The sequence below is a fragment of the Natrix helvetica genome (assembly GCF_964273705.1).
Source record: "Natrix helvetica genome assembly, chromosome: 1".
Classification (NCBI taxonomy): Eukaryota; Metazoa; Chordata; class Lepidosauria; order Squamata; family Natricidae; genus Natrix; species Natrix helvetica.
Genome location: NC_138548.1, coordinates 372,178,418 through 372,203,809, shown reverse-complemented (window position 1 = coordinate 372,203,809; position 25,392 = coordinate 372,178,418). Strand labels below are relative to the sequence as shown.

Sequence of the window (25,392 nt, the reverse complement as noted above, 5' to 3'; positions counted from 1 at the left end):
TCTTAAAGTTCTCAAGTTTGGACACCCCTGTTTTAGGAGATATGCTGGAAGTTGAGGGCTGCCCTGTTAGGATCAGTGAATAAAGCAACCTCCGTCCCTTGTCCAATAACTGGGCTTCATCCCCTCCCTCTCTTCCGTTTCTCTGGCTGACTCGGGGTTGGACTAGAAGACCTTCAAGGTCCTCCCAACTCTGTTATTCTTTTAAAGGGCAATTCCCTCTCCTCTTCCCCTCCCTGGGCTTCGTCCCCTCCCTCCACACACACACACACACCGTTTCTCTGGCTGCTTGAGGCAAAGAAGCAATGGACTCGCTGCCCAGCTGACCATCCCACACCGGACCCGGGGAGGGAGGGAGGGAGGAGCAAGCAGGGGGACCCCCGAGTGGACGACGCTCTCGGCCCTTTGGAGAATGGGAGGAGCTGGACAGAGAGGGGAGGAGCTATAAGCGCTTCCAGCTTAGGCTCCGGATACTTTTGGCTGGGGGGGGGGGGGTTCCGGGGAGCGGGATCCTCGTGAGTGGCCGGGAAGGAAGGGAGCTTAGCTCACAGGGCTGCGAGGAAAGCGGATCTTTTCCTGCGCGCGTTTCTTGGAACGAGGAACCGAGACGCCTTTCCTTGAGGGCGCCTGGTAAGAAGCTCCCTCCCTCCTTCCCTTCCTTCTTCCCATCTAGGGAATTGCTTGGATGGGAGACTTTCAATGCAGCTCATTGGGGCGCTGCTCAAATCGCTCCTGCATCCCCCATTTTCTCCTTTTGGAGATGATTTTTTTTGCTGGCCCTTCCTGATCGTTTCCCGTCACTTCCTTTGCTCTGCTCTGTTTCAGATCCGGGAGGCTTGGAGCTCAATGGCTGCGAAACCGGCGGGGAGAAAAGGGGGCGATCCCTCCCAGGAGCTGCTGTTTCGGGGAGTTGCTCTGGACGAGCCTCCTCCGGAGGGAGCATCGGGTAAAAAGGCTCCTTCTGATGCCCTTGAATCTCTTTGCCCTCATTTCTTTCTTCCCGGAGTTCGTTTCCATTGTTCAATTTAACTGCGTTTTTTAAAGTCTTGGGTGCATTTAAAAAGGTATCGCCCTTTTCCTTCGGGCCACGTTATGACGTTTGGGCTTCAACTGTCAGAATTCCCCATGAGTGTTGATGTCCACATATCTTACAGCTCCCAAGATTGGGAAACATTGATGCAGGTCAGGGGTAGGGAATTAGGGCCCATTTAAGACTAGTGGACTTCAACTCCCAGAATTACTCAGCCAGCTAGTTCAGGTATTCTGGGAGTTGCAGTCCATTGGTCATGAAAAGGGCTGTAGTCTCCCACTTCTGCCGTAGGCTATTGCAAAAGGCAAAGCCCCTGCTGTGAAAATAGCGTTTCTGTAGTCTTCCTTGACTGTCTGATAAGGGAAGGTGTACATTATAGAAATATAGAATAACAGAGTTGGTCTTTTGATGCATACATTCATGGCCCAGAGAGCTGCCTCTGAATCCAACCTCTGATCCTTCCACAACTTTCCCTTTTCCCCTCACCCAGGGTGAGCTTCTATGTATAGTTGCTGTGGCTTCAAGGGACTCACATAAAGGGGTTCCCTGGTTAGCCTGGAAATGGGATAAAATCAGCTTTCTACACTGTATGCTCAGGAATATCCTTTGGATGTTTGATAGCAAATTATTCCCTTGCTGTTTTTTCCCCACTCCTAGACATTCCCATGGCCTCGTCTTCATCTCCCGGATCCTCAGGTCTTTGTAGTGGAGGATTAACAGCAGTTGAACTTCCAATGAAGGTAGGAGGATTCTCCCCTCCCCTCCCCAGATGTGCCAATCTCCCAATAACACAATTGGAAGGGATCTTGGAGGTCTTCTAGTCCATCCCCCTGTTTCAAGCAGGAGACCCTATACCTTTTCAGACATGTGGGTGTCCAGTCTCTCCTTACAAACCTCCTGCCCACAACTTCTGAAGGCAAACTGTTCCATTAGTTAATTGTTCTCACTGTCAGGAAGTTTCTCCTGAATTCCAGGTTGCCTTTCTTCATGATTAATAATACAATAGCAGAGTTGGAAGGGACCTTGGAGGTCCAACCCCCTGCCTTGGCAGGAAACCCTACACCACTTCAGACAAATGGTTATCCAACATTCTCTTCCAGTGTTGGGGCTTTCACAACTTCTGGAGTCAAGATGTTCCACTGATTAATTGTTCTAAGTTTCTCCTCAGTTCTAAGTTGCTTCTCTCCTTGATTAGTTTCCACCCATTGCTTCTTGTTCTACCCTCAGGTGCCTTGGAGAATAGTTTGACTCCCTCTTCTTTGTGGCAACCCCTGAGATATTGGAACACTGCTATCATGTCTCCCCTAGTCCTTCTTTCTCTTAAGCTAAACATACCCAGTTCCTGCAACCGTTCTTCATATGTTTTAGTCTCCAGTCCCCTAATCATCTTTGTTGCTCTTCTCTGCACTCTTTCTAGAGTTTCCACATCTTTTTTACATCGTGGTGACCAAAACTGAATGCAGTATTCCAAGTGGGGCCTTACCAAGGCATTATAAAGTGGTATTAACACTTCACGTGATATTGATTCTATCCCTCTGTTTATGCAGCCTAGAACTGTGTTGGCTTTTTTGGCAGCTGCTGCACACAGCTGGCTCATATTTAAATGGTTATCCACTAGGACTCCAAGATCCCTTTCACAGTTACTACTGTTGAGCAAAGTATCACCTGTACTGTACCTGTGCATTTCGTTTTTGTTGCCTAAATGTAGAGCCTTACTCTTTTCACCATTGAATTTCATTTTATTAGATAGTGCCCAATGTTCAAGTTTGTCAAGATCCTTCTGTATCTTAAGCCTATCTTCTGGAGTGTTGGCTATTCCTGCCAGCTTGGTGTCATCTGCAAATTTGATGAGTTCCCCATTTATTCCCTCATCCAAATCATTGATGAAGATGTTGAAGAGTACTGGGCCTAAAACAGAGCCTTGGGGTACTCCACTGCATACTTCCCTCCATGTAGATGCAGTTCCATTGAGAACTACACATTGAGTGCGGTTGGTCAGCCAGTTATGAATCCATCTGGTGGTGATGCTGTCCAACCCACATTCTTCTACTTTATCTAGTAGTAGGTTATGGTCTACCTTATCAAATGCCTTACTGAAGTCCAAGTAAACTATATCGATGGCATTCATCTGGTCCACTAATTTTATCACTTTGACAAAGAATGCAATAAGATTAGTCTGGTATGATCTGTTTTTGACAAACCCATGTTGGCTTTTGGCTATTACTTTGTTTGCTTCTAGGTGTTCGCTAATTCATTGCATGATTATCTTTTCCAGAATCTTTCCTGGTATTGAGATCAGACTGATAGGTCTGTAGTTTCCTGGATCTATTTTTTTTCCTTTTTTGAAGATGGGAACCACTCGCATGTAATTCACTGAAGTGTTAATTGTTAGGAATATACATGAAAGATATAATATTTTTTTCCTTCTCCCTGTGTCAGGAATTGGTAGCGCTTGAGGATATAGCTGTGTTTTTCTCCGTGGAGGAGTGGACCCTGCTGGATTCTAAGCAAAAGGCCTTATACCAAGAGGTCATGCTGGAAAACAAGAGGAACATGGCCTCCTTAGGTAAGGGAATCTCTTAGGATATCTACATTTAGTAGCCAAAGGTCAAATCTTATATCAACTTAATAACAAGCACAGGGCAATGTTTTGGACAAATGGGAGTTTGGAAGAATATTGATAACTATTCAAATACAGCAATGGTACTTGATCCCTTTTGCACCCAAGTTTGTATTAACTTTTCTTTTCTTTTTTCTGTTGCAAGCAGGTGACGGATGGGAGATGGAGGATTCTGGCCAAGAGGCAGCAGCACCTTTGCCAAAAGAGAAAAGGGAAGTTGGAGAAAATATGGATGGAAAGCAAAGTTCTGAGGAAAACCTGTTAACGGTTGAGCTGGGGAATTGCTCTGGTATACCTTGTGCAGATACCAATGTCTTATTGGACGCAGATGATTGCCAAGAAAAAGAAGTGTGTTTAAGGTGTGGGAAAATATTCAGAGTTGAATCTGGATTATGTGACTGTTGTGAAAGCCCTTCTGGAGAGAAACAGGATGAAAGCAGGCAATACTCCAAAAGGACCCTTCATCCTCCTTTACATGAAAGAATACAAGGAGGAGGAAAAATGTACAAATGTATGGAGTGTGCAGAAAGCTTCAGTACAAGCCGCTCTCTTGCATTGCATAAAAAGACTCACAAAGCTGAGGATCCACACAAATGTCTGGATTGTGGAAGGACCTTCAGGCAGAAAAGCCATCTCATTTCACATAAGAGGGTCCACGAAGAGACGAAGCAGCATCAATGCATCACCTGCGGAAAGACCTTCAGAAACAGCGCCTCCCTTACATCCCATCAAAGCATCCACAGAGAGGAGAGGTTGTATAAACGCAGGGAGGGCAGAATGAGGTTTACTCCGAGCAAGGGACTGAATTCCCAGAAAAAGAGCCCCACTGGGAATAAACCATGTAAATGCCTGGAATGTGGGAAGAGCTTCCGCTCTGCAAGTGACCTCACTTACCATAATAGGATCCATACAGGGGAAAAGCCATATCATTGCATTGTGTGCGGAAAGAGCTTTGCACAAAAAGGCAACTTCAATTTACATAAGAGGATCCATACCGGAGAGAAGCCGTATAAATGCACAGAATGTGGGAAATGCTTCAGGACCTCCAGTGCCTTTATTCACCATAACAGGATTCACACAGGGGAGAAGCCCTATGAATGCTTGGAGTGTGGAAAAAACTTCAACAGACGTGATACGTTAAGTAAACATAATAGGATGCATAAAGGGGAGAAACCTTATAAATGCCTGGACTGTGGAAAGAATTTCAGTCAAAAAGTTCATCTTAAGTCACACAAGAGGATCCACACGGGGGAAAAACCATTTCAATGCATGGAGTGTGGAAAGAGCTTCCGTTTATCTGGTCATCTTACTGCCCACCACAGAATCCACACAGGGCAGAAGCCCTTTCAATGCCTGCAGTGTGGAAAGTGCTTTGCCAATTCTAGCAGCTTTAATGCCCACAAACGGACCCACACAGGGGAGAAGCCATACAAATGCCTGGAGTGTGGAAAGAGCTTCCATAAATCCAGCCACTTAACTTCCCATAGAAGTATCCACAGTGGAGAGAAACCGTATCCATGTACCGAGTGTGGGAAGTGCTTCAGTCAAAAAAGTCATGTTAATATCCATAAAAGGACCCACACGGGTGAAAAGCCTTATAAGTGCACTGACTGTGACAAATGCTTCACCAGTTTGTGGTCCCTCACTTCCCACAAAAGGCTTCACAGTGGGGAGAAACCATATGAATGCCGCACGTGTGGAAAGAGCTTCAGTGCAAAAAATGGCTATATCGTACATAGCAGAACCCACACTGGGGAGAAACCATATCAGTGCCAGCAGTGTGGAAAATGCTTCAGTGATTCTGGAGAACTGACGATCCATAAAAGGATTCACACGGGGGAGAAACCCTTTAAATGCACGGAATGCGGCATGAGTTTCAGAAGAAGTGGTTATCTTCGTAGTCACAATAGGATCCACACTGGGGAGAAACCGTATACATGTCACGAGTGCGGAAAAAGCTTTAGGCACAATAATTCACTCAGGAGCCATAGAAGGCTTCACTCAGGGAAGAAATCCTACAAATGCCTGGAGTGTGGAAAATGTTTTAGCGAGAGTGCCCAGCTTACCTACCACAATAGTATCCACACAGGAGAGAAGCCGTTTAAATGCATCGACTGTGGAAAGTGTTTCAAAGACGGGAGAAATCTTATGCTGCATAAGAGAATCCACACAGGGGAGAAGCCATATCAGTGTGTGGAGTGTGGAAAGAAATTCAGAACCAAGGTTGTCTTTAATTACCATAAGAAGACCCACAGTATGAAAAGATGATGTAAGGCGTAAAAATCAAGCTAGGATGGGGCAGGGGGATGTGCCTCACACGCCCCGCACCTGTTCACCTGAAAAAAGCACCTCTGGGATTAGACATTCAGGCAACGTTAGAGTGCAGAAAGCTGGCTTAGACATCGCATTGGGAAGATGGTGAGATATTTCAGGAGGAAACATGGCAAACTAAGTGGTGAGGTGCAGAACTGGTATTGATGCCCACCCATATTTCCCTAATGTTGGAAGGAATCAACAGTGGATCTACAACTACACCCATGTGGAGAAAGTCACGCCAGAACAAAGAGAAATGGGATCTTCGGTTAGCACTTCGCTGGGACAAAGGGACGGAAGAGAACGAACTATTGAACCAATACGAGACTCCAGAGTTTTGTCAAAAGTAATAAGTGGAGGGATGGCACTGCAACTGCACCACCTAACATTGGTTGTGTTTAACCGATTTCTAGTCTGAGATATGATATTATGTTGTTTTTAATTAATGCCCAAACTTACACAGTAGTTTAAAAGGCTACGTTTATACAGTTCAGATATAGGCTGTTTTTGGTCAGCAAATTGGACAATTTAGGGAACCAGCTGTAGAATATACAGGCAGCCCTTGACTTATGACCACAATTAAAGCCCAAAATTTCCATTGCTAAACAAGACAGTTGTTAAGTGAGTCTGAAACCCATGTTGGAAAACATAGGGAAGGAATGTCATAACATCAAAATCGGTGGGTTTTGGGTCTCCAAACCTGGCAACTTTTGGACTTCAATTCCCAGAATTCCTCTTACCATGCTGGCTAGGGGATTCTGGGAGTTGAAGTCTACAAGTCTTAAAGTTGCCAAGTTTGGAGAGCCCTGGATTAGACGTGTGGAATTATAGTCTGTAGCTGTTTCTAGTGCCTTCCTACTGTAAAGTCTTTTGATGTTCAACACCCTGGAAATGGAGAAGGAATTATGGTGAATAGTTCCTTGCTTTAAAATCTCAAAAGGGGGAAGTGGCGAAGAGGCCTAAGATTCCTTGGAGAAGGCTCAGATTTCTCAGGGGGAAAGGCCAGATGCACAACAGATCTTTGACAATTGGAAGGCCAGAGTCTAATCAGGAGCGGTGAATCTTGGTCCTTTTTTGACTTGTGCACTTCAAACCCCCAGAATTCCTTAGCTCGCCATGCTTAAAAACAAAGTTCCTTTACTTGCTGGAGAATTCTTGGAGTTGAAGTCCACATGTCTTAAAGTTGCCAAGTTTGGCGGTCCTTGGCCTAGATTTATGGAATTATGGTCTGTTGTTATTTATAGTGCCTTCCTGCTGCAAAGTCTTTAGACTGAAAAGGGAGAAAGAATTATGGTCAATATTTCCTTGGTCTTCAAGAAAAGGATTCTAAGCATTACGAGACCCCTGAATCTTCTAAATAAAAAGTTTAAAACTCAAAATGTACTATGGGAGAAGGCAAAAGGCACAAATAGGAGAGTTTTGAACACCTCAAAAAAGAAGAAGTATGCTGGAAATAGGAAGTATCATCGAAAGCTATGCTATATTACTGCTGACGTTCCATTTAGAAAAAAATTAGAAAACTGATGAGGTTTCTCTCTGTACACAGGATAAATAGCTTGGGTGGGCTCTGTATTACATATACTGGTATGCAGGAAGGCTAAGATGTTAGTGTAAAAGAGGCAGAAATTACTGTAAAGGGAGATGAGAAAATTCCTTCTGACTCGTAAACTGTGTGGCAAATGCTGTGTAAAACTCTCCAGTGGACGTTGGTGGGGTATAAAGGCTTTGAGGGAGATTTCCTTGTGTTACTTTTTCTACACAATAAAGTTGTTGCTTACAATCCCAATGTGTTCAATTGGAGGCGCGAGAACATGGTAAGGCGGCTGGAGCAGGAAAGGTAAGGAAAACCAAAAGTGCCTTTTGAGTCCAGAAGGATCTCCTTCCTTCTTTCAACCAGATGGCAAGAGAAATTCTTGGGGAGGAAATGGGGAATACGCCAGGAACCTTCTCTCTGCAGACTTCAAGCATGCTCTGTTAGGCTTGGAACTGTTTTACGATAGGAGAAATAGTTTGTCCTCGACTTACAACAATTGAGGCCAAAATTTTTGTTGTTAAGTCAGTCACGTTAAGTGAAATTTGCTCCATTTTGTGACCTTGCCACAGTTGTTAAGTGAAACACCACAGTTGTTAAATTAGCAACACGGGTGTTGAGTGAATCTAGTTTTTCCCGTTGATGTTACTTGTCAGACGGTCGCAAGAGGTGATCACATGACCCCAGCACACTACAACGGTCATAAATGTGAGTCAGTTCCCAAGGGTCTGAATTTTGATCACGTGACCATGGGGATAAGTGCAAATAACGGTCGTAAATCACTTTTTGTAAATTGCAGTTGTAACTGAACTAAACAAAATGGTGTAAGTGAAGGACTATCTGTACTGCGTATAAGTAGTTTTTCTTCTGAACTTCATATATGGGTACTTTTAAATGGAGGGATTAAATATTTCCCCGCTCAGACCTTTTAAATAGTTAAATATTTTCTAGCTCAGGCCTTTTAAATGGTTAAATATTAAATATTTCCTAGTTCAAAAGTTTTCTTCTGCTTCAAAGTGGTATGGTTAATGGGGCTCTGTTATGGAGAAATAAATGGTTCTGCATTTATTGGGGATAGCATTAGAATAGAATAGCATAGAATAACAGTTGGAAAGGACCTTGACTGAATTTTACACAATAGCCTGAGGCAAGAAAAATTGTGTCAAAGGGAAAACCAAACTCTATACGGGGTGCTGCAGACCCGGGAACGACACAGCTGCGTCTCATCCTTCCCGTTCCTTTTTCTTCAATAAAACTCATAACTTCCAGGCTTCACCAAACTTTCTTTTAGCCTCGGTGGTGACTCCCGGCTGGGAACGGACCGGAAACAGTTTCTCTTCCAACAGGTAGAAACTGGAGAGGGTGTTTTTTTTCTTCTGCCTCCTATCTGGGGATGGTGCTCAAACAGGCAACACCTCTGCCTAGAAAGCGGAGAACGCCTGTGGTTGAGCTTAAAGGAGTTAAAACCATCGAGTACAGAGTTGCTAGAAAGGTTGGCAAGCGACGGGAAGAGTAGAAGAAAGACAGTCCAGTTGCCTTTTGAAAAAAAAGCACCTGTGGGGCAGCTGAACTTCCTCTTCCGGGTCACTCGTGGGAGGAGAGTGGTGTGTAGAGCGGTTTTTTTGCTCCGAAGCAGCAGCCGGAAGGTGAGTCCTGGAGTAAGTCGGGCTGTTTGGTTTCCTCCACGGCCTGGAAGCAAAGAAGCAACTGGGCTGAAGCATCTCAGCTGCTGCTGCTGCGGGTTCCTTCCCTCCCCAGATTTAAGCCCACTTTTTGCAATTTTCCTCCTGGTGGGAAGATCGAAAAAGCCTCCTTGCAAGTGAAGGTGGATTCTTGGGGAATGGCTTCCCTCCAGAGGTTGTGGCTGCTCCCGTCACTGGAGGGTTTGGGACAGAGCTGGGAGGGTCCTTGCAGGTCTTCTGTACAGACGCCCTGATCAAGCAGGAGACCCAATATCATTTCAGACGAACGTCTCTGATTAAAAGCCACCAGGGATGGAGCTCCCACAGCCTCTGAAGGGAAACCCTTCCACTGGTTCACTGTTCTCAGTGTCAGGAAATTTCTCCCTAGTTCTAGGCTGCTTCTCTCCTTGATGAGTTTCCATGCAGTTCCTTGTCCTGCCTCCGGGGGCTTTGGAGAATAGGTTGACACCCCTCCCTCTTTTGGGGCAACTCCTCAAGTATTGGAAGATGGCTATCCTGCCCCCCCCCTCCTTTCCCACACTCCTTGCATTGTTTTCTCCTTTGGGATTTTTATCCCTGAAACTTTGCTTAGGCTCTGAATTTGTTAAAATCAGCTCTTCTAAAGCTGAAGACACTTGTTGGGTTATATTCTATTGCTTGTGTTTGCATTATATTGAATTCCAGTAAGACGTGGTCACTCTCCCAAGGTTCCACAAAGTCAACTCCTTCTATCGCTTCTCTGTTAGTAAGAATTAGGTCGAGTATAGTTTTTCTACTAGTTCACTCCTCTACCTTTGGGATGACAAAGTTGTCAGCCAAGTTGGTTACGAATCTATTCAATCTTCTGCTTCTTGTACACTTTGTCTCCCAGTTGATATCAGGGTAGCTAAAGTCTCCCATTATATCTTGATGTTGCCCTCTTGATATGGTTTGTAATCCACATGTGTGTTGAAAATGACAGATGAATAAAATTTACAAGTTTTTTTTACTTCCATGTCTTCCCAATAAGCATGGTATTTCCTGTCCCATCCGTGTATTAATCAGGTTCAATTGTCCTTAATCCAGCACTTTCTAAAAAATAGCTATCGGCATCTTCGTTGCACAGGTAGTCCTCACTTACCACTTCTTCCCTGAGCCTTCAAAGTTACTATGGCACACTAGAAGGAGATGTGCACCTGGTCCACAAAATTTGTGGTAATCCTAGCGCTTGTTCAGTGACCGCACTTCAGTAGTGACTGTGGTTTTGAAGGTGCAGGAAAAGGAATTGCACCAATTTGGGTTCTGCCGATAGTTGCACATTTATGATGGCTGCAGCATCCCACACTCGTGATCCCCAGTTGTGACCTTCCCAGCCAGCTTCTGACCAGCAAAATCAGTTTTATACACTGGCAGGAAATGGTCATATGAAATTGCCTTTAACAGCCCACAGTAATTAGCTTAACAACTACAGAGGAACAGGTGTAAGTTGGCACTGTCATGTGACATGATGCTTAATGATTGAGCTGCTTAGTGACGCAAATATCAGTTCCAATTGCGGGAGGTTAAGTGAGGACTACTTGAACAAGGATATCACCAGAGGGGTTGTAGACAGTATTTTCTGCCCTTATTTGCAGCTGAGGACTTTCATGAACAAAAGTGGTATATACTTCTTCTTCTTTTTTCACCTCATCTCTAACCATTTTATACACAGTTAAAGTTACACTTTTCATTGCATCCTACAGATGACCAGGATGGCAATAAGAGCACTCTGGACAACTGTAAATAACAACCAGTGGTGAAAACGGAAGAAAATCAAGCCAGAAATCAAAATATTTTCCATTTCCTGCAGAAAACCATACAAATCTGCTCCTCCTCCAGCAGCTGACAAAAGAGAGAAAATCGAGAAAGAATAAGCAGATTATGCAGATCTCAAGGATAAATTGAATGAGAAGTGAATGGAGATTTTATATCATTCAGCAAAAGAGGGATATATCTGGAAGTCCGTGGGGAGGAAGACAGACAGTAATGCAGGCCTCTCTCTGTGAGGAAGAAAACGACTTAAATGAAAGCACCACTAAACAAGGCATTGTCTATAATTTTGACCTCCTCAAGAATATCAGCTGTGGAAAAGCTCCATAGATTTGCCTATTGTGGGAAAAGCACAGATTGCAAATCACAACTGATTATGTACTAGAGGGGTCAGAAAGGAGAAAATCCATACAAATTTCCTGAATGTGGCAAAAACTATGGTCACAACAGCTCCCTTGTGGGTCATGGAAGTATCACCACACAAGAGGGAAGTGCTCCCAATGTCACTGCTTTAGGGAGCATGGCAACATGGTGCTACATCAGATAACTCACAGGAAGGAGAAAACGTATGACTGCAGATTGTGAGAAAGTTTCATTAGAAATTCTCAGGTCTTGAGACACTAAAGGATGCATCCACAGGAATAAAAACATTTGAACATCCTTTCTGTGGGAAAAGTTTCAGTGAGCATTCCACCCTGGTGAAGCACCCAAGGACTCCCACAAAAGTGAAACCCTTTGAATGTCCTGATTGTGGGAAAGTCACTATTCCAGCCTGGTGATACACCAGAAGATTCACATAGGAGATAAATGCTTTGAATGTCCTGATTGTTGGAAAACTTTCAGTTATGATTCCAATTTGTGAAACACCAGAGGAACCATAAAGGAGAAAAACCCATTCAATGTCCTGACTGTGAGAGAAGTTTCAATCGTAATTCTCACCTGGTAATACATCGGAGGATTCATTCCATGGAGAAACCTTATGAGTGTGGAGATTGTGGGAAAAGTTTCATTAGAAATTGCAACCTCCTGAGACACAAGACCACACACAGAGAAGAAAAACCCTTTGAATGTCCTGACTGTGGGAAAAACTTTAGTCAGAATTCCGATCTGGTGAGACACCAGAGGACTCACACAGGAGAGAAACCCTTCGAATGTCCTGATTGTGGGAAAGGTTTTAGTGTGAGTTCCAGCCTACGGACACACCAGAGGACTCACACAGGAGAGAAACCCTTTGAATGTCCTATCTGTGAGAAAAACTTTAGTAAGAATTCCAATCTGGTGACACACCTGAGAACTCACACAGGAGAGAAACCCTTTGAATGCCCTATTTGTGGGAAAAGCTTTAGTCGGAATTCCACTCTGGTGACACACCAGAGGACTCACACAGGAGAGAAACCCTTTGAATGTCTTTCCTGTAGGAAAGGTTTCTGTGATCATTCCAGCCTGGTGAAACACCAGTGGACTCACACAGGAGAGAAAGCCATTGAATGTCCTATCTGTGGGAAAAGCTTTAGTCATAATTCCAATCTGGTGACACACCAGAGGACTCACACAGGAGAGAAACCCTTTGAATGTCCTATCTGTGGGAAAAGCTTTAGTCAGAATTCCATTCTGTTGATACACCAGAGGACTCACACAGGAGAGAAACCCTTCAAATGTTCTGATTGTGGGAAAAGCTTTAGTCAGAATTCCATTCTGTTGATACACCAGAGGACTCACACAGGAGAGAAACCCTTTGAATGTCCTATCTGTGGGAAAAGCTTTAGTCAGAATTCCAATCTAGTCACACACCAGAGGACTCACACAGGAGAGAAACCCTTTGAATGTCTTATTTGTGGGAAAAGCTTTAATCAGAATTCCAATCTGGTGACACACCAGAGGACTCACACAGGTGAGAAACCATTTGAATGTCCTATTTGTGAGAAAAGCTTTAGTGTGAGTTCCAGCCTACGGACACACCAGAGGTCTCACACAGGAGAGAAACGCTTTGAATGTCTTATTTGTGGGAAAAGCTTTAATCAGAATTCCAATCTGGTGACACACCAGAGGACTCACACAGGAGAGAAACCCTTTGAATGTCTTATTTGTGGGAAAAGCTTTAATCAGAATTCCAATCTGGTGACACACCAGAGGACTCACACAGGAGAGAAACCCTTTGAATGTCTTTCCTGTAGGACAGTGCTTCTCAAATAGTGGGGCGGGCCCCCCGGGGGGGGCGCAAGGCTCCGTAAAGGGGGGCTCGGCTCAAATTATTTTATATATTTTTGTTTTGCAGGTTAAAGTTTTTTTTAATATTGTGTTCCTTTAAATCCTGTGCTCCTTTAAATCTTTTCTGCTACAGTTAATAAAGCTATTCTTTGTTGTAAATTGATCCACATTTCTTTCTTTTTTTATTCTCCTATACGTTAATAAGGATACAGTGTTATGCAGAGGTGTACTTATAACAATTTTATAGACAAATGATACTATTTACAGTTGCGCGGGGGGGGGGGGGGGCACGATATGTTTTCTTCCTAGGGGGGGCATGACAGAAAATAATTGAGAAGCACTGCTGTAGGAGAAGTTTCAATCGTAATTCTCACCTGGTAATACATCGGAGGATTCACTCCATGGAGAAACCTTATGAGTGTGGAGATTGTGGGAAAAGTTTCATTAGAAATTCCAACCTCCTGAGACACAAGACCACACACAGAGAAGAAAAACCCTTTGAATGTCCTGACTGTGGGAAAACCTGTAGTCAGAATTTCAATCTGGTGACATACCAGAGGACTCACACAGGAGAGAAACCCATTGAATGTCCTATCTGTGGGAAATGTTTCAGTGACAATTCCAATCTGGTGACACACCAGAGAACTCACACAGGAGAGAAACCCTTCGAATGTCCTGATTGTGGGAAAGGTTTTAGTGTGAGTTGCAGCCTACGGACACACCAGAGGACTCACACAGGAGAGAAACCCTTTGAATGTCCTGATTGTTGGAGAGGTTTCAGTCGGAATTCCTACCTAGTAATACACCTGAGGACTCACACCGTGGAGAAATCTTTGAATTGTCGAGTCTGTGGTCATTACTTCAAGCATAAAACATCCCTTATTGCACACAAGGTAATCCATATGAGGAAAGATAGAAAAGTTTAGAGAATGCTTGAATTTCGTTTGCGATCTCCCAGTATACGTGAGAAATTGATTGTTTGAATTTTGGCCTGATTCATTTTGCTCAAACATTTCTCATGATTAAATTTGTAAGTGGAGTGAAAAGGAAAATGGCTAACTACTAGTTTCTGGTTATCAGCAAAACGTCTGGATATTTCCTTTTCCAAAAGTAGAGGAATTCTTCAAAAAGGAATTTTGGGTGGAGCTTTTGTCGGTTGATTATGGAATTCCCACATGTGGAGTTTCAATCTTCTACCATGATTTCACCTGATTTTCAGCCCCAGAATTCCACAGCCCGCATAAAAGTAGTTCTCAAGATATAACTATTATGGGCCTTGAATTAAAGTTGCAGGTTGCAAAGGCTGTTAAGTGAAATTGCTTTCCTTAACTACCCGAATCCCCCTGCTCTCCCTGAGGCAGCCATTAATCAAATGTGTGAGTCGCTAAGCAGAACACTATCTACTCAGAGCTGGGAAAAACTCCTTGGAGGCCTAGTGCAGGACTAGGCCTGCATGCCATAGGCATCTCGAGGCCTCCCCCACCCTCCAAGACATCCTTTTGCTTTGTTTCCTAACCCTTGAGTCTCCTTGGCCCTTCACTCCCTCCCCCAGGGTCCCGTCCCACCCCACCCGACCTCACACCCTCCTTCTTACCTTTTGAAGATCTCTGAACCTCATAGTGGGGAGGGAGGGAAGGACATATATCAGTGATGGCTAACGTTTTTTGGATTGCGTGTCAAAAGCGGGGGGGAGGGCAGGGGGGTCTTGCACGGGCTTGCCCACACCCATAATGCTATGGCGCCCTTTTTTTGCCATCCCCAGGCTCCAGAGGCTTTCTAGGAGCTTGGGGAGGGCAGAAACAGGCTCCCCACCCCCCCAGAGGCTTGAGGATCTTCCCTGAAGCCCACAGAGGGCGAACTCCGGCCCTATGGGCAACCCGGAAGTTCAGGAACTGTGACTTCCAGTTTGGTCGTAGGGCCTTTTTTCATCCTCCGGAGCTTCTTGAAGGCTCTGGAGGGCGAAAAACGGCCCTATGAGCAAACCAGAAGTCCGTTCCTGAACTTCTGGTTTTCCTGTAGGACCGGTTTTTCGCGATCCAGAGGCTTCAACGAAATGGCCTTAAAAGAAGGCCAAAGTCAGCTGGCCAGGCCACGCATGTGTGCTGGAGCTGACAGGGCAACGCCTCGTGTGCCCTAACAAATGGCTCAGCGTGCCATCTGTGGCATATGTGCCATAGGTTCTCCATATAGGAAAAGGGTGATACCTGTTTAAATGCACATAAGACTTTAAAAAAAAAGAGTTAAATTAAACAATGAAAAGGAATTCACGAATGAAATTAACTCCTGGCAAAGTCAATCCCGAGGGTTAAAGGGCATCAGAAGGAGCCTTTGCCTGATGCTCTCTCCCGAGGTGGCTCGTCCTGAGCAACTCCCTGAAACAACAGCTCCTGTGAGGGAGAGACCCCTTTCCCTCCGGCCGGGTAAGCATCCTTTAAACCCCAAGCCTTCTGGATCTGAAACAGCACAGAGAGAAAAAAACGAAATTACGGGAAATGATCGGGAAGGGCTCCCAAGGAGAAGGTGGGGATTCCAGGAGTGATCTTAGGAGTGCCCCAAGAAGTGGCATTGAAGGCTCACCTGTCCAAGCATTTCCCCAGGTGGGAAGAAGGGAGGGAGGGAGCTTCTTATCTGGTGCTTGGAAAGAGGCGGCTCTGTTCCTCGCTTGGACTTCGCTTCCCAAGAGATGCGGGCAGGAAAAGATCCGCGATCTGCTTTCCTCGCAGCCCCGCCGGCCACGCTGCCTTCCTTCTCTGCCACGCACGTGAATCCCCCCTTCTCGGAACGACCCCAGCCAGGACGTTGCAGAGCCCAAACAGGAAACATTTACACTTCCTTCCCTTCCCCTGTCCAGCTCCTCCCATTCTCCAAAAGGCCAAGGGCACTGCCCACTCGGACTTCCCCTGCCTTCTGCCACGGGGGCGGGGGGGGGATTTGTCCCACGTGTGATAGTCTGTTGGGCAGGGAGCCCAGGGCTGTTTCTCCCGAGGCAGTCAGAGAAACGGGACAGAGGGAGGGGATGGAGCCCAGGGACGGGAGAAAGGAAGGGGATGCGGAGCAGCAGTTAGAAGGAAACTACAGAATAACAGAGCTGGGAGGGCCTTTGGAGGTCTTCTAGTCCAACCCCCTGCTCAGGTTGAAAACCCTGTACCATTTCAGACAAATGGTTGTCCAGTCTCTTCTTCAAAACTTCCAGTGTTGGAGCATGTACAACTTCTGTAGGCAATAATAATAATAATAATAATAAGTTTGAATTTATTAGCCGCTCCCTTTCCAAGTAGGACTCGGGGCGGCGTACAATGGGGCATATAAAACACAAAAAATATATAAAACACATAGGCGTACATACAGAACATACATACAGATACACAAACACGGACTCGGAGGAGGTAAACAATTTACATCATATAAACAGTTAAAAGACCCGCATTAAAATACCCCAATTGTAAAAACCCGATATAAAATTAAGATTTAACGTTTAAAATACAATTTAAAAACAGTTAGGAGGAATAAAAATAATTACGATTGAGCCAGGCCAGATAATTGAAAGAGGTGGGTCTTCAGCTGTACACGGAAGGAGCGGAGATCGGAAGTAATCCTGATGTCACGGGGGAGGTCATTCCACAGGGCTGGGCCCACCACAGAGAAGGCTCTGCTCCTGGGTGTCGCCCCCCGGCACTGTTTGGCGGACGGCACCCGGAGAAGTCCCTCTCTGTGTGAGCGAATTGGTCGTAGGGATGTGTGGGGCAGGATGCGATCCTGCATATAACTAGGCCCTGTGCCATGAAGCGCTTTAAAGATCATAATCAAAACCTTGAAACGCACTCGGTAGACCACAGGAAGCCAGTGCAGCTCGCGCAGGAGAGGTGTTACAGGGGAGTACCTAGTCCTCCCCATAATCACCCGCGCGGCCGCGTTCTGGACCAACTGTAGTCTCCGAGTGCATCTCAAGGGAAGCCCCATGTAGAGAGCATTGCAGTAATCCAGGCGAGACGTCACTAGCGCATGGGTGACTGTGCGTAGGGCATCCCGGTCCAATAAGGGGCGCAATTGGCGCATCAGGCGGACCTGATGGAACGCCCCCCTTGCCACGGCTGTTACATGGTTATCCATGGACAGCCGGGCATCCAGGAGGACGCCCAAATTGCGCACCTGTTCCATGGGGGCTAGTTGGACGCCCCCGATGGCCAGGGATGGAAACACCTGGTTGAACCGGGAGGCCGGAAGCCACAGCCACTCCGTCTTGGAAGGGTTGAGTTTCAGTCGGTTGCCATCCATCCAGATCCGTACGGCCTCCAAACACCGGGACATCACTTCGATGGCCTCAATGGGGTGGTTCGGGGTGGAGATGTATAGCTGAGTATCATCAGCATACAGATGATATCCCACCCCAAAACCACGGATGATCTCGCCCAGCGGTTTCATATATGTGTTGAACAGGAGAGGCGAGAGTACCGATCCCTGTGGCACTCCACATGTGAGTGGCCTCCGGGTCGAACTCTGCTCCCCTGTCAACACACGTTGCGTCCGATCAGAGAGGTAGGAGCCAAACCACCGTAAGACGGTGCCCCTGACTCCCAGCCCCTCTAGCCGGTGCAACAGGATACCATGGTCGATGGTATCGAACGCCGCCGAGAGATCTAATAGGACCAGGATAGAGGAACAACCCCTATCTCTGGCCCTCCAGAGATCATCTACCAATGCGACCAAGGCCGTCTCTGTGCTGTGCCCGGGTCGGAAGCCGGACTGGCGCGGGTCTAGATAATCATTTTCCTCCAGGTGACGTGGGAACTGCTGTGCTACCACACTCTCTACAACCTTCGCTAAAAAAGGAAGGTTGGAGACTGGACGATAATTGACTAGGTCCGTTGGGTCCAGGGAAGGCTTCTTGAGCAGGGGCCTCACCACCGCCTCTTTCAAGGCGGCCGGTAGAGAACCCTCACCCAACGAGGCGTTCACCAGGCCCAGGAGCCAGTCGCGCGTAACCTCCCAGGATGCCAGTACAAGCCAGGAGGGACACGGGTCCAATAAACATGTGGTAGGTCGCAGACGTCCACGCAACCTGTCCAAATCCTCGATGGCAACCGAGTCAAACTCCTCCCAAAGCGGTCCCTCAAGACTCGCAGCGGGCGTCTCTACTGAATCACTGAAAGGGGTCCATCCCATCCGGATTTGAGCGACTTTGTCCTGTAGATAATTCCCAAACTCCTCTGCTCTGCCCTGTAGTGGGGCTTCCCGTGGTCTCTCAAACAAGAGGGAACGGGTCACCCGAAATAGGGCAGCAGGGCGGTTATCTGCAGACGCAATAAGAGCGGCACAATGTTGACGTTTGGCCGCTCTTAATGCCACAAGGTACGTCTTCAAATATGCTCGTACCTGTGCTCGGTCAAATTCGGAACGGGAGGATCTCCAACGACTCTCTAGGCGTCTCTTGTGGCGTTTCATCACCCTTAGCTCCTCGGTAAACCAAGGTGCCAGGGTGGTTCGTCGCCGCAAGAGAGGCCGCAAAGGCGCCACCCGGTCTAGGGCCCCGGTAGTCGCACTATTCCATGCGTCTACCAGGTCCTCCACTCGGGGGCGGGTCAGGTCCACAGTAGGTGGCCCAAGTTCCGTCTGGAACCTATCCGGTTCCATCAGGCGCTTGGGGCGGAACCATCTAATACCTTCCAGTTCCGCCTCCTCGCGGTGGGGGGTAGCACCAGGGAAGTCCAGCCGGAGAAGTGAGTGATCCGACCATGACAGGGGAATAGTGTCTAGATCCCCTATTCCCAGATCACTCGTCCACTGGCCAGAGACAAAAACAAGGTCCAGGGTGTGGCCTCCCTCGTGAGTAGGGCCCTGAATTAACTGGGTCAGGTCCATGGCTGTCATGGAAGCCATGAACTCCCGAACCCCCTCAGACGCTTCTCCCATCGACGGCAGATTAAAATCCCCCATCACTAAAAGTTTGGGGGTCTCAACCGCCACCGATGAGATCAGCTCAAGGAGTTCGGGCAGGGCCGCTGAAGTATAGCGAGGAGCCAGGTATACTATCAGCAGGCCCAACTGCCTCCCTGGGCCCCATCTCACGACGAGGGACTCACACCCGGATGTCTGCGGCACAGTGAACTCTCTCGGCTCTAAGTCTTCCCGGATAATCACAGCTACCCCACCGCCCCTTCCCTGGGCCCGAGGCTGGTGAAATGCTCGATAACCTGGTGGGCACATTTCCACGAGGGGTAGACCTCCCTCGTGGCCCAACCAGGTCTCGGTTATTCCGGCGAGGTCCGGCTCCCCCTCCAAAATTAGATCGTGGATGAGGGGGGCCTTATTGACAACGGACCTCGCATTGCATAACAGCAGTCTCAGGCCTTGGGTCTGTAGGTCCTGACCACCTAGTATGCAGGGGTTGGTACAAACGACCGGGAATGACCAAAAGCCCCGGTCTCCCAACCGACTACGTGCTCTTAAGTTGTCCTCGCACCTGCCCCTCCCCACGACTGTTGGTATTAAGGAGCCCTGAACAGGAATGCTATCTTCCCTCTCCTCCCCCACTCCACTCCCTCCTCTTTCGACCACACCTAAGTGCCTGGCTCTACCATCCCTCCTAACCGTTTCCCCCCCCCCACCCCTAGAACCCCTTACAATTTTTAAAAAAGATTTTATTAAAAAACCCCTCAATGTGCGCTTCCTCCACCTCTCTGGGTTAATAAACCCGTCCTCGAGGTGGGTCCTAGAAAGGGCAGGAGGACATAACTGCGAGAGGGGGGATTCTCGCAGTGAAATAAGGTCAGACCTCGCATACATGACAAATAGTAGATAGTAAATACGCCGGGCTACAGAAGGATTCTGGGTGCTGAGATGTTAAATAAGTCTACCCGTAGAAATCATAGCGAACGGCAGCTAAGATCACAAGATGAGAAAAGAAGGGGAAAGAAATCGGTAGAAGTAGCTAAGAATAAATAGGCCCACCATAGGGTTAGGAAGTTCTTCAAAGTCCATAAGTTAGGCAGTTCTTCAAAGTCCATAGGGGGTGAGAAGGTGATTCATAGCGACAGGGGGGGGGAATTCAAATAGTTCCCCGTAGTTCTTCCAAGCCCCTGATAGTAAAAATTCTCAGAGACTATACGACGGCTGGTGAACAAGCCCTGATGGGGAGGGGGTGGTGTCAGCGGCTCACCGTGCATCTTTCAAGCGCCAGCGTCGCCACCGTGCCATTTCAGAAGGCCTCTATTATTCATTCCGATGCCCTCCGCAGATCCAACATCCCCGGTGACTCAGATGATTCATAATGGATGTTTCGTGCCCAGCCCCAACCTCCCACGATGTCCACTGGGCTTCTAGAAGGCTCGGGGCACCCGGCGGGTCCAGCGAGTCGGGGGATTGATGTTTAACGCCCCCCGGTGGTCTTCCGGGCCGCCTCTGCCACCAACAGCTCCCTCCACCACCTCTCATACGGGGCGCCATCGTATCCCCCGTCACTAACCGCTCAAGGCGTCGTTGGTCTTGCCTCAGGCTGTCGCAGCTGTCGTGGCTTGTAAAAAACGCCCGCAAACGCCAGCCAGATAGATCGAAATGTTAGAGTCAAAACGACAGCTCCAGCAGCCGACGACGCCTGCAATCCCCCCAGGAGCAAGCCGACGCGCCCAAACGCCAAACGCCAAAACGCCGACCCAAACGCCAAACGCCAAAACGCTGACCGCCATTTCCCAGCTCACTTCAGGTTTTAAGCTCGATTTACTTTCTTCGACCTTTCTGTGTCGTCCGGCCACCCTGGGGGACCACTAGGGTCCAGAAATAAGCCAGGGTGGTCATTGAGTAGATTCGTGGTCCTCCAGTTCATCAACGGGCCAGCAGCACCCAGCCCAGGTCTAAAGAGCCCCCGCAAAAACGCGGAGCTCAGAGGCTGACCGCCATCCTCCAGGAAGCTCCTCCTCCGCAAGTTGTTCCACTGATTAATTGTCCTAACTGCCAGGAAATTTCTCTGTAAGGTTTCCATAAGGAAAAGGAGTATGTCGTGTCTACCTATTCTAACAGGTAGTCCTCAACTTACTACGTATTTCCATAAAATGATTAACAATCGTGATTGACCCTTAATAACCAATAATCCATTGCTGCTTCAGAAGCAGTCCTCGACTTCCAACCGTTTGTTTAGTTCGAAGTCACAAACGGCAGTGAAAAAAAGTGATTTAGAATTGTTGTTCACCCTTAAGGACAGTTGCAGCATCTCCATGGCCACGTGATCAAAATTAACAACCCCTTGACAACTGACTCATATTTATGACGGTTGCAGTGTCCCCGTGTCATGTGGGATCTGTTCAGTGGTTCTGAGATCTCGTCTGCCAGTTCCTTCAGAACCCTGGGGTGTAATCCATCCGGTCCTGGTGATTTGAACTCCTCTAGGGTACACAGGTGCTCACTTGCCATTTTCTTCCCTATTTCAATTTGTGTTCCTAATCTGATTTTTGTGGTGCTGTTTTTGATAGGTTGGACTGTTTTATCTCTTTGTGTAAAGACAGATGCAAAACATGAGTTAAATAGTTCTGCTTTCTCCCTGTTGCTTGTCACCTTCTTGCCACTTTCTCCTAGCAATGGACCAATTGTTTCCTTAAGCTTTTTCTTGTTTTTAACATGTTGGAAGAAGCTTTTTTTGATAATTTTTACTTTTGTGGCAAGCCTTTCTTCGTTGTGAGCCTTAGCTTTCCTCACTTCATCTTTACATGCTCGGGCTATTTGCTGATATTCTGGCTTTGTTATGTCCTCCTCCGCATGTAATTCATTGAAGTGTTCATTGTTAGGAATGTACAAGGAATACATGGTATTTTTTCCTTCTCCCTGTGTCAGGAATTGGTATCATTTGAGGATGTAGCTGTGTTTTTCTCCGTGGAGGAGTGGGCCCTGCTGAATTCTAAGCAAAAAGCCTTATACCAAGAGGTCATGCTGGAAATCAAGAGGAACATGGCCTCCTTAGGTAAGGGATTCTTTTAAGATATCTACATTTAGTAGCCAAAGGTCAAATCTTATTTCAACTTAATACCAAGCATAGGGCAATGTTTTGGACAAATGGGGATTTGGAAGAATATTGATAACTATTCAAATACAGCAATTGTGCTTGATCCCTTTTGCACCCAAGTTTGTATTAACTTTTCTTTTCTTTTTTCTGTTGCAAGCAGGTGACGGATGGGAGATGGAGGATTCTGGCCAAGAGGCAGCAGCACCTTTGCCAAAAGAGAAAAGGGAAGTTGGAGAAAATATGGATGGAAAGCAAAGTTCTGAGGAAAACCTGTTAACGGTTGAGCTGGGGAATTGCTCTGGTATACCTTGTGCAGATACCAATGTCTTATTGGACGCAGATGATTGCCAAGAAAAAGAAGTGTGTTTAAGGTGTGGGAAAATATTCAGAGTTGAATCTGGATTATGTGACTGTTGTGAAAGCCCTTCTGGAGAGAAACAGGATGAAAGCAGGCAATACTCCAGAAGGACCCTTCATCCTCCTTTACATGAAAGAATACAAGGAGGAGGAAAAATGTACAAATGTATGGAGTGTGCAGAAAGCTTCAGTACAAGCCGCTCTCTTGCATTGCATAAAAAGACTCACAAAGCTGAGGATCCACACAAATGTCTGGATTGTGGAAGGACCTTCAGGCAGAAAAGCCATCTCATTTCACATAAGAGGGTCCACGAAGAGACGAAGCAGCATCAATGCATCACCTGCGGAAAGACCTTCAGAAACAGCGCCTCCCTTACATCCCATCAAAGCATCCACAGAGAGGAGAGGTTGTATAAACGCAGGGAGGGCAGAATGAGGTTTACTCCGAGCAAGGGACTGAATTCCCAGAAAAAGAGCCCCACTGGGAATAAACCATGTAAATGCCTGGAATGTGGGAAGAGCTTCCGCTCTGCAAGTGACCTCACTTACCATAATAGGATCCATACAGGGGAAAAGCCATATCATTGCATTGTGTGCGGAAAGAGCTTTGCACAAAAAGGCAACTTCAATTTACATAAGAGGATCCATACCGGAGAGAAGCCGTATAAATGCACAGAATGTGGGAAATGCTTCAGGACCTCCAGTGCCTTTATTCACCATAACAGGATTCACACAGGGGAGAAGCCCTATGAATGCTTGGAGTGTGGAAAAAACTTCAACAGACGTGATACGTTAAGTAAACATAATAGGATGCATAAAGGGGAGAAACCTTATAAATGCCTGGACTGTGGAAAGAATTTCAGTCAAAAAGTTCATCTTAAGTCACACAAGAGGATCCACACGGGGGAAAAACCATTTCAATGCATGGAGTGTGGAAAGAGCTTCCGTTTATCTGGTCATCTTACTGCCCACCACAGAATCCACACAGGGCAGAAGCCCTTTCAATGCCTGCAGTGTGGAAAGTGCTTTGCCAATTCTAGCAGCTTTAATGCCCACAAACGGACCCACACAGGGGAGAAGCCATACAAATGCCTGGAGTGTGGAAAGAGCTTCCATAAATCCAGCCACTTAACTTCCCATAGAAGTATCCACAGTGGAGAGAAACCGTATCCATGTACCGAGTGTGGGAAGTGCTTCAGTCAAAAAAGTCATGTTAATATCCATAAAAGGACCCACACGGGTGAAAAGCCTTATAAGTGCACTGACTGTGACAAATGCTTCACCAGTTTGAGGTCCCTCACTTCCCACAAAAGGCTTCACAGTGGGGAGAAACCATATGAATGCCGCACGTGTGGAAAGAGCTTCAATGCAAAAAATGGCTATATTGTACATAGCAGGACCCACACTGGGGAGAAACCATATCAGTGCCAGCAGTGTGGAAAATGCTTCAGTGATTCTGGAGAACTGACGATCCATAAAAGGATTCACACAGGGGAGAAACCCTTTAAATGCACAGAATGCGGCATGAGTTTCAGAAGAAGTGGTTATCTTCGTAGCCACAATAGGATCCACACTGGGGAGAAACCGTACACATGTCACGAGTGCGGAAAAAGCTTTAGGCACAATAATTCACTCAGGAGCCATAGAAGGCTTCACTCAGGGAAGAAATCCTACAAATGCCTGGAGTGTGGAAAATGTTTTAGCGAGAGTGCCCAGCTTACCTACCACAATAGTATCCACACAGGAGAGAAGCCGTTTAAATGCATCGACTGTGGAAAGTGTTTCAAAGACGGGAGAAATCTTATGCTGCATAAGAGAATCCACACAGGGGAGAAGCCATATCAGTGTGTAGAGTGTGGAAAGAAATTCAGAACCGGGAGTGTCTTTAATTACCATAAGAAGACCCACAGTATGAAAAGATGATGTAAGGCGTAAAAATCAAGCTAGGATGGGGCAGGGGGATGTGCCTCACACGCCCCGCACCTCTTCACCTGAAAAAAGCACCTTTCAGACAACGTTAGGGTGCAGAAAGCTGGCTTAGACATCGCATAGGGAAGATGGTGAGATATTTCAGGAGGAAACATTGCAACCTAAGTGGTGAGGTGCAGAACTGGTGTTGACGACCACCCATATTTCCCTAATGTTGGAAGGAATCAACAGTGGATCTACAACTACACCCATGTGGAGAAAGTCACGCCGGATCAAAGAGAAATAGGATCTTCAGTGAGCACTTCACTGGGAGAAAGGGACGGAAGAGAACGAACTATTGAACCAATACGAGACTCCAGAGTTTTGTCAAAAGTAATAAGTGGAGGGATGGCACTGCAACTGCACCACCTAACATTGGTTGTGTTTAACCGATTTCTAGTCTGAGATATGATATTATGTTGTTGTTTTTAATTAATGCCCAAACTTACACAGTAGTTTAAAAGGCTACGTTTATACAGTTCAGATATAGGCTGTTTTTGGTCAGCAAATTGGACAATTTAGGGAACCAGCTTTAGAATATACAGGCAGCCCTTGACTTATGACCACAATTAAAGCCCAAAATTTCCATTGCTAAACAAGGCAGTTGTTAAGTGAGTCTGAAACCCATGTTGGAAAACATAGGGAAGGAATGTCATAACATCAACATCGGTGGGGGCCTAGTTTATGAGTCTGCAAACCTGGCAACTTCTGGACTTCAATTCCCAGAATTCCTCTTACCATGCTGGCTAGGGGATTCTGGGAGTTGAAGTCTACAAGTCTTAAAGTTGCCAAGTTTGGAGAGTCCTGGATTAGACGTGTGGAATTATAGTCTGTAGCTGTTTCTAGTGCCTTCCTACTGTAAAGTCTTTTGATGTTCAACACCCTGGAAATGGAGAAAGAATTATGGTG

The 25,392-nt window shown here is 46.6% G+C and overlaps 1 protein-coding gene across 1 annotated transcript; it reads left to right on the top strand.

Annotated features, from left to right (window-relative positions):
• The first annotated feature begins 341 nt into the window (after positions 1-341).
• Positions 342-7,696, top strand: LOC309391778 (uncharacterized protein). Its single transcript, XM_081952506.1, has 6 exons — positions 342-627; positions 823-943; positions 1,685-1,767; positions 3,467-3,593; positions 3,796-3,959; positions 4,512-7,696. The coding sequence occupies exons 2-6, from the start codon at positions 844-846 to the stop codon at positions 5,913-5,915; spliced, it is 1,878 nt and encodes a 625-aa protein (XP_081808632.1). The 5' UTR covers positions 342-627; positions 823-843; the 3' UTR covers positions 5,916-7,696.
• Positions 7,697-25,392: the final 17,696 nt, after the last annotated feature.